This window comes from Asparagus officinalis, chromosome 8 (assembly GCF_001876935.1).
Source record: "Asparagus officinalis chromosome 8, Aspof.V1, whole genome shotgun sequence".
NCBI lineage: Eukaryota > Viridiplantae > Streptophyta > Magnoliopsida > Asparagales > Asparagaceae > Asparagus > Asparagus officinalis.
Genome location: NC_033801.1, coordinates 70,736,617 through 70,746,337, shown reverse-complemented (window position 1 = coordinate 70,746,337; position 9,721 = coordinate 70,736,617). Strand labels below are relative to the sequence as shown.

The window sequence follows — 9,721 nt, the reverse complement described above, 5'->3', positions numbered from 1 at the left end:
GGCCCCTTCGCGCGAGCCGTAGCAAAAATTAGAGAGAGAGAGAAAAACAAGGGAAAATAAAATCAAAGAGAGAGATTAGTGATCTCGACTCGAATTCTACCAGCGTTGGCTTTGGCTGGCCTTTTTCGATTTTCGTCGTCTGGCTCTGAGATCTCTCTAGAGAAGAACTATACAATCAAAATCTCAAACTCAATAGATAGAAAAAAAAAAGAGAGAAAAAAGGAAGGAAAAGGCTGTTTGATCTCTCAACGACCCTCTCGATTCCTTTCTCTCAAATGGGTAATCCTTCTTTCTTTCAACTTTAATCCGTCTCCTTTCTAATTCTTAATGATTTTAGAATGGACACATCAATTATTTTGATGTCTTCAGTCGGTTTTCCTCTAAAAATATTTTCTTGTCGAGTTGATTTTGTGATTTTATAAGAACTAATTATTTAGTTTTAATTGATTCTCTATGTTGTTGATTCATTTTGGGTTTTTTTTGATATGGGCATTAATTAGGGTGTCTTTTTTTATTAATTGATTATTAAATTTCTTTCCGTTTTCTGGGTTTAATTTCACAGAGACAGATTTGATGAGTTCTCATTGGGACAGCGATGATGAGTATGAAAAATTCATTCAGAGAATGAACCCACCAAGGTTTGCATCTTTTTTTTTTGGTCTATTCTTTTATTCATTTACTTTCAATCTTCTAATTTTACTTCAATTTGTTCCATGTTAGGGTTGTAATTGATAATGAATCATGTGCTAATGCAACAGTTGTTAGAGTAAGTTTTTTCTCAGTGCTTATTTAGCCTTATAAGGTTAGAATTTAATATCATTGGATTTTTTTGGGGTTAATTAACTTAATTTGATTATGGTTTTTTTACATAGGTTGATAGTGCAAATAAATATGGAATGCTTTTAGAGGTTGTACAGGTTCTCACTGATCTCAACCTTATCATTACAAAAGCTTATATAACCTCTGATGGAGGATGGTTCATGGATGGTAATATTCTTCACTTGTATTCATTTTTTTTACCATCCCTGTCTATTTTCATGAATGTGCCCTCATCCTGACAATATAATTCTTGTTGTCAGTTTTCAATGTAACTGATAAAGATGGGAAGAAGTTGAATGATTCAACTACAATCAATGGAATAGTGGATTTTATCCGAAAGGTAGAAATTTTATTCCTTTATGCTCCCTTTTGTGGTAAATAAGTCATTTGATTTCATTTCGGTTTTGTTGTCTTTTTAGTCCTTAGGTGCGGATTCTTCTTTTGTACCGTCAAGGAGGAGATCAGTTGGCGTTGCGCAGTCCTCTGGCCACACGTCAATCGAGCTCACGGGGACTGACAGGCCTGGTCTTCTCTCTGAAGTTAGTGCAGTTTTAACTGACCTAAAGTGCAATGTGGTTAATGCCGAGGTGTGGACTCACAATACTCGAGCTGCAGCTGTGATGCAAGTGACCGATGACGAAACTCACTCTGCCATTACCGACCCTGAGAGGCTCTCGAGAATCAAAGAGCTGCTTTGCAATGTGCTCAAAGGGAATAATAAGACTCGGGGAGCTAGGACTGCTGTTTCTGTGGGGGAAACTCATACAGACCGAAGGCTTCATCAGATGATGTTTGATGATAGGGATTATGAGAGGTGTGATCAGAGTATAGGAGATGAGAGTTTGAGACCTAATGTTACTGTTGTGCATTGGTATGATAAGGATTATTCAGTGGTCACGATTCGGTGTAAGGATAGGCCGAAGCTTTTGTTTGATATTATTTGCACCTTGACGGATATGCAGTATGTGGTTTTCCATGGTAATGTTAATTCTGAGGGCCCTGAAGCTTATCAGGTATTTATTTATTTATTTTTTTGGCAAACACCCATTGATTTGTTTGTCTCAGTAATAAATAGAATTGGTCCTCATGTGTTCTATTTCTTGTTGCCTTGAAGGAGTACTACATTAGACACGTAGATGGGTCCCCTGTCAACTCGGAAGCTGAGAGACAGAGAGTCATCCAGTGTCTTGAAGCTGCTATAGAGAGGAGAGTGTCTGAGGTAATTCTCTTTTGTGTTTAATAATTTATTGTTCGAACAAAGCAATATGTTAGATTTTAGGGTTTTGACGTTCTTTTCTATCCAAGGATTTAGAACTGACATGTTTATGCATATGATCCTTGCAACTCATGCTTGTTTTGCATTTTTTGAAGTAGGTTTTTATTTCTTAAACAAGTAGTGATTGAGTTTTTCTTTATGAAGAACTATAGATGTATATTATTGTCAAGTCTATGTTACATAAAGGTTTCTCAGTGTCATGACTCATTATTTAGGAAGCAAGTTTCATGATGCGCATTATAGATTAAATTTCTACTTGTTCATTTCACTTGAAAGTAAGTTGTAGCATGCACATTTCAGATTAAGTTTCGGCTTGTGCATTTCATTAAAGTACAAGATGAGGAGACTTGATGTCTTTTCATATATGATGATGAAAACATGAAGCGCATAAATTCATCAATAAAGTACTGGAAGTGAAAATGCAAAACATCTGGAATGTGGAAAAATACTACTTTTGCGATGCTTTTGTTTTTTGTTGTTTTTTTCTCCCTCTAAGGTTCCATGTTCTTCATTCAAGTTGACTATTGGAGGGAAATGCTTTTCATTATGTGTAATAGCGGTTTTCATTTATCTTCCTTCTCTTCAGCTCCTAATTATTTTTTTGCCACATTATTGAAAAGGGTTAACTGTGGATACACCCCCTCTACAATCGCCAAATTGAACTTACGACTGTCGTCTATTGTTGCAGATAGACTCCTTGAGTGAAAACCGTTTTGACCCTTTTCTGGGAGTCTATCTGCAGCAATAGAACTCTGTCAGGGAGTCTTTCTGCAACGAGAGAACTACAGGGGTAGTAAGTTCAATTTGGTGAGAGTACAGTGTTTATCAGTGTTCAATATGAAACAATCAAGAAATTAGTACATATAATAATACCAATAAATGGCTTGCAGGGGTTGAAGCTAGAGCTGTGTACAAGTGATAGAGTGGGTCTATTATCAGATGTCACTCGTATTTTCCGTGAGAACAGTCTCTCGGTCACGAGAGCCGAGGTGTCAACTAGAGGAGGCAAAGCCATCAATACCTTCTACGTTCGCGATGCTTCTGGAAATCCAGTTGACCCCAAGACTCTAGATTCAATAAGGCAATCCATTGGCCAGACCGTGCTTGAAGTGAAAGGGCACAACTCGGATTGCTCCAAATCACAAGAATCGCCTACTCGATTCCTCTTCGGTGGCCTCTTCAGGTCCAGGTCTCTTTACAATTTTGGCTTGGTCAGGCCTTAAACCTACTAAATTGTGTACATAACAAATATATCAAAACTGCCAAAGGTAGGGATTGATACGAAGGTCGGAGTCAGATGTTACCACATTAGGACACTCCCATATTGGCTATTTCTACGGTTACGAAGCACCCTTGGAATAGTAGGACGATAAGAGGAAGACTGTACAGTAATTTTCCAAGAGGATGACTAGGATTGTAACGTCATGTACATATGAATGTAAATATGATTTTTCGTTGTAAAATCTCAGTTGTTGCCATTTGAAATGTTGGTATATTTCATTTTCCTCCGTATTCTGTGATTTGTTGATTACAGATTACTTGGCCCTCTTATCCTGCTAGTGGCATTGAAAGCTATGGAATTAGACACGGAAGCCATGACTTATCGTCTGTGGTTGGCAACGGACCAGTGCTTGCCAACCATTGATTTATGACTCTCATTCACTTCCGACCATTGATTTGGACTTCGCTTGTCGCTAAATGCCGCCTTTGTGAGCATCATGCTTATGGCAATGTTAATTCAGACTACCAAAAAGCACCCTACGAAATGGACGTCTTTTTGGCGATTTTCACCTTTAACAATACTTAATTAAGTACAGTTTTACTGAACGCCCTAAATTCATGATTACTAAACAATTATTTTCATCAACAAATGTAAGTTATTTCTATAGAGGCGTGTTTGTTTCATTTCCCAAAATATAGATGCTGATGTCGGTTATCTAATAGGGGGTTTAATTAGTTGTGGATTAAAGTATAGTTAGGGTCCTCAAACTCCTTCAAAAGGCTGGCTTGGAATTGGGTTCTCCGATTGTTCCTCCGACGTACAAGTCAATATTTGAGCTTGAGTGGAGAAGAAGCAATGAACTGAATAAATTCTCAATCTAAGTATGCAGAAATGTCATACCTACGTGCTGTAGACATTCCCTATATTTATAGTAGGTTCAGAGAGGTAATTTTGTAACTTGAGCCGACTCCAGGCAGGCAGCTGACTCGACAGGCAGCTGACATCGACAGACAGCTGACAGGTGTCAGCCACTGGCGAAGATGGGTCATCTAGGTGGTTAGTACAAAGCGACAATAGCTGCTTGGTGCTAACGAAGCCTTGATGAGTCACAAAGACTTTTAGGACTGGAGCAACGATGATTTTTGACCGCGTATTTAATGTGATGGTGACTGGCTATTGGCGAGGGCTCGAGAAAGACCGCCTTTCGACTCAGTCTGGCATGAAGGGACGACTCGGCCTGGCGAGAAGGAACGACTTGGCCTGGCGAGAAAGGACGACTCGAGCTGCCTGTCAAGAAGGGACAAGTCGGCCGGGCGAGAAGGGACACCTCTCTCGGCCTGGCGAGAAGGGACAAGTCGGCCAGGTGAGAAGGGACACATGTCTCGACATGGTGGGAAGGGACGTTTGTCTCAGCCTAGCGAGAATGGACGACTCCTTGCGAGAAAGGTGAGAAGTAGCGCCTTTTTATCCGGCCTCGAAAGCTGTCGGCTGAGATAAATAGGACGAGTGTGGAGGCTTGTGAGCTTGATCTAATAGGTAGGTCGGCAAGTATTGTTTTTCGAGTCGGCCATGTAAGTTGTCGACCTATGGAGTCCACCGTAGTAGCGGTTCGATCCATCTAGGCTATGATCATGTTTGATCTGGCATGGAGCGGGTGTATCGACAACTCGAGAAAGATTAACAATAGGAAACCATTTCTAGTAGTCAAAAAACATATTTCCACCCCTTTTCAAGTTTTTAATATTTGTTTCGGCATGGAAACACTGGGAGGAAATGTTTTCCATCACATGCTCTTGTTTGGTTCAAAAATAATAAATAAGGAAACATTTAAGTTGGAGACATTTCACTTATTATTTAAATATTATATTTTATCAACTCCCGTTATCCCATTATTTAGTTATTAAAACTATACTCACATCCAAGTTCAGTGCATTTTCACACATTAATTCTGAGTAAATATTATCCACCAAGAAGTGGAGTTTTCCTCGCTTTTAAGAAAAAGATTCTTAAAACTTTTTCGTGAAAAAAAAACAAAGGAAGATGAAAACTGTGAAAAACTCTTTTGGGTTTTGTGACAGTGTTAGAAGGTCTTCAAGAATTTACACTCCAAATAAATATGTACTAAGCAACTTATCATAAGCTAAAAGCTTCCTCATGAAATAGGCAACTGAGTCCCAATTCAGCGATAAGTCAATCCAGAGTCTTTATCGAAGAGGATTCTAATGATGACAGCCCATAAAATTTGATTGTTGGAGCACAAGTGGTTTCCTCTCCTCATCATCTAATAATGAGAAGGGGAGGGGGTTTTTTGGTTCTTTGGGACCAATAATAAACAAACTCTGAAAGCCAACCGAGCTGGAACCCATCAGAAGCCACTAGTGCGATGATTCCTCTGCAAACAAACTCTTGGAGATGACTGACCAACGTGACTCATCTTTTTTCCTCACGTGGGCTGCCAGTGTTGGTTCCATCTCATCCCTTGGATTATTAAACACCATTTTAATACCGACACTAGGCACTAAACTACAACCTAATCCTAGTGATCTATGCTAATGACTTTAGGGCTGATCTAAGTACAGTCGAAATCTTGCGCGGGATGCCACATGAGTCCTTCCACAATTCTGTTACTGTCTTTTCTCAACGGGTCACACAAGGAGAAAATAAATTAAGACGAGGGACAAAAGAGATGTTAGAATATTAAGCAGAGGGGGATCATATGCTAGACTATTGTAAGTAGTATTCCTTGTTAGGGTAAGTCCATTTACCAACATGACACGTGAGATTTATGTTTTTATGGAGTAAGGATCATCATTTATATAACTTATATCGCACGTACAGGAATCCCTTGCGAAGGGAATCTAAGAAGTACTCCTAGCATTCCTTCATAAACACTAGTAGAAAAACGAGCAACCTAGATGGAAATTTCCGTCTATGTTGCTCCATTATCCGTCAAGGTTGGTTCACTTAAACGGAATTCCGTCTAGCTTGCTTCGTCTAGGTTGGGGTAAACTAGACGGAAATCCGTCTAGGTTGGCAACCTAGACGGAAAGCAACCTAGACAGATATAGCATAACTGTCTAGGTTGCCAACCTAGACGGATTTTCGTCTAGGTTGTAATAATACCAACCTAGATGGAATTCCGTCTAGATTGTCCCATCTTAGACGAAAAATGCGTCTAGGTTGATATTTTTACAGCAAAAAAATATTTATAATTTACAATTCCCTGTACAATTACACACATGAATACATCTAACCATCCAAATATAATCAAAATTCATAACAATTCCATTAATAACCAAATATAATCAAACCATCCAATGCACATATCCAACAATTCCATTATACACAATGCACATATCCAACCATCCAATCTAAAATATACATCAACCAATTCCAAATAATATATACATCCAACCACATGTTCACTAGCAATACACATGAATAAGATAAGGTACACGACATGAATAATAGTAGAGTGCTATAACAAATAAAACTGTTTATTGCATTAAAAATAAAAAAAACTCAGCTATCGTGACGCAGCGCGGAAGTTGTAACCTCGGAATCCACCAAGGGTGTTCTCTGAATCCACAAAGAACGATCTTCGAATCCACGAAGAGCTTCGAATCCACGAAGAAATATTGAGGAAAAACGAAATTTTATTAATCAAAAGTTATGCCTCTAGGGCTTACAAGACTCTTCTTAAATAGAAAAAGAAACAAGACTCCTACAAGGACTCTAATTCCTACAAGGACTCTCAACTTACCAAAAATGGTAAAGAATTTCTAAAACATTAAAACTCCTAAAAAGACTCCTTATGAATAGGAAAGTCCACCGGTCAAATCTGAGATCAAATCGGATTTGTTTCCTAAACAAAATAGACTCCTAAATTATTACTAAAAATAGTAAAAACGGACAAAATTGTAATTATCTCTCAAACCGTAAGGAATTTGGAGAATCTGAGAACGCTAACCAAACCCGTAGGGGTAGGTTTGGATGGCTCCATCTCGTCGAGATAGTCGATTTTTATATATAATTCGTCCAATTCCAACGTACGGTTTGAAAGTTACGGCCGTTTCTTCGAAACATGTTATTTTCTTCGACCAGGCCCGCATTTGGGCTTGCGATTGTCCCACTTTGACATAAACATGTCTGCTGTGTGTTCTACATCAGTCCCCCCTGCTTGAAAAGAGCTCGACCCCGAGCTTACACTTGCATGAACAGCTGTTTCTGGTGGGTAATACTCAAACAAATCTGCAACATTAAAACTAGGAGAAATACCCAAATCTGTAGGAAGGTCAACCACATAAGCGTTGTCGCTAATCTTCTTCAGTATTTTGCATGGACCATACTTCTTATTCTTCAGCTTGTTGTAAGTACCCACGGGAAAACGTTCTTTTCGCAGAAACACCATCACCATGTCTCCTTCTTCAAACACCTTCCTCCTTCTGTGTTGATCAGCTTCGGCTTTATACTTAGCATTAGACTGCTCTATCTTCTCCTTCACCTCCTGCTGAATAGCACGTATCTTTTCAACCATATGATCTGCAGGAACACTCTGTCCAGGAAGTTTAGGCAGCGGGGCTAGATCAAGATAGTGATTCGGAAGCCTTCCATACACAATTGTAAAGGGTGCCTTGCATGTAGTCCGACTCTCCATACAGTTGTAGGCAAATTCAGCATGTGCCAAAGCAAGATCCCATTGTTTTGGTCGATCGCCAGAAATAGATCTAAGAAGATTGCCGAGGGTGCGATTGACCACTTCAGTTTGGCCATCCGTTTGGGGGTGATAGGCAGTACTGAACTTGAGAGAAGTGTTGAATCTCTGCCACAAAGTCTTCCAAAAGTGTGATAAGAACTTGGAATCTCTATCGGATGTGATGGACTTTGGCACTCCATGAAGACGAACTATCTCCCGAAAGAAAAGATTGGCAATGTTGCTCGCATCCGCAGTCTTCTTGCATGGAATAAAGTGCGCCATCTTTGAAAACCTATCAACCACAACAAAAATAGAATCCATACCTCGTTGGGTTCTAGGCAGTCCCAACACAAAGTCCATGGAAATATCATGCCACGGCGCATCAGGAACTGGTAAGGGTGTATACAATCCTGTATTCTGAGACTGTCCCTTAGCAACTTGACAAATTGGACAACGCCGCACATATCTTTCTGCTCCCTTCTTCAACTGAGGCCAATAATATCGTTCTTCAATGGCTGCAATTGTCTTATCACGTCCCAAATGTCCTCCTAGTCCGCCAGCATGAAGGTCTCGAATTATCTGCTCTCTTAGCGAACTCTGGGGTATGCACAATTGATCGCCATGAAATAGATAACCATCCTGAATATGAAAGCCTTTAACTGATCTATTTTGAAGACAGTCATTCCAAATCTTCTTAAAATCGTCATCCTCCGCATAAAGCTCCTTAAGATACTCAAACGCAATCACTTCAGCCTTCAAAGTTACCAACAATCCAGCCCTCCTACTGAGTGCATCTGCAACCTTATTCTGCTGCCCGGATTTATGCTTCAAAACGAAGGTGAAACGCTGCAGATATGCAATCCAACGAGCATGCATACGGTTGATGGTAGTCTGACTATTAAGGGTCTTCAAGGCCTGATGATCAGTGTGAAGCAAAAACTCTCTCGAGATCAAATAGTGCTCCCAATGCTTCAAAGACTGAACTATGGCATATAATTCTAGCTCATATGTGGTCCACTTCTGTCGAGCTTCGCTTAGTTTCTCACTGTAAAAGGCAACTGGACGCCCTTCCTGAGATAAAACACCACCAATTCCTATGATGGACGCATCACAATCAACTTCAAAGACTTTTTGAAAATCTGGAAGTGCAAGCACAGGTGCGGTGGACAACTTCTCCTTGATCAGTGCAAAGCTACGATCTGCTTCTTCCCCCCAATTGAACTTTCCTTTCTTCATGCATTCAGTTATAGGTGCTACAATGCTGCTGAAATTTCTTACAAATCTCCTATAGAATGTTGCTAGGCCATGAAAACTACGAACTTCGCTGACAGTCTTCGGGGTAGGCCAATCTCTAATAGCACGAACCTTCTCTTCATCAACATGAATACCCTCTGCACTAACAACAAAGCCTAGAAACACGAGGCTACTGGTCATGAAGTTGCACTTCTTCAAATTAATGTACAACTTATTCTCCTGCAAAACTGTTAGTACCTCCCTCAAGTGGTCCAGATGTGCAGCCCCACTCTGGCTATAAATCAGGATATCATCAAAGTAAACTACGACGAACTTGCCGATAAAGGGTTTTAATACCTGATTCATCAATCGCATGAAAGTGCTAGGGGCATTAGAAAGACCAAAAGGCATGACTAACCACTCGTACAGGCCTTCTTTTGTCTTGAAAGCAGTCTTCCACTCATCACCTTCCCTA

General features: G+C 39.9%; 1 protein-coding gene across 2 annotated transcripts; it reads left to right on the top strand.

Annotated features, from left to right (window-relative positions):
* LOC109819915 (ACT domain-containing protein ACR4) lies at positions 7 to 3,600 on the top strand. Of its 2 annotated transcripts, XR_002241660.1 has the most exons (9): positions 7 to 279; positions 563 to 638; positions 721 to 766; positions 873 to 987; positions 1,080 to 1,159; positions 1,239 to 1,832; positions 1,934 to 2,038; positions 2,784 to 2,902; positions 2,986 to 3,087. XR_002241660.1 is itself a non-coding variant. In XM_020385890.1 (8 exons), exons 1-8 carry the CDS (start codon positions 276 to 278, stop codon positions 3,316 to 3,318), a joined length of 1,353 nt encoding a protein of 450 aa, XP_020241479.1. In that variant the 5' UTR covers positions 7 to 275; the 3' UTR covers positions 3,319 to 3,600. The 2 variants fall into 2 exon arrangements, 1 of the variants encoding a protein (XP_020241479.1); XM_020385890.1 differs by lacking the exon at positions 2,784 to 2,902 and having other exon boundaries at positions 2,986 to 3,600.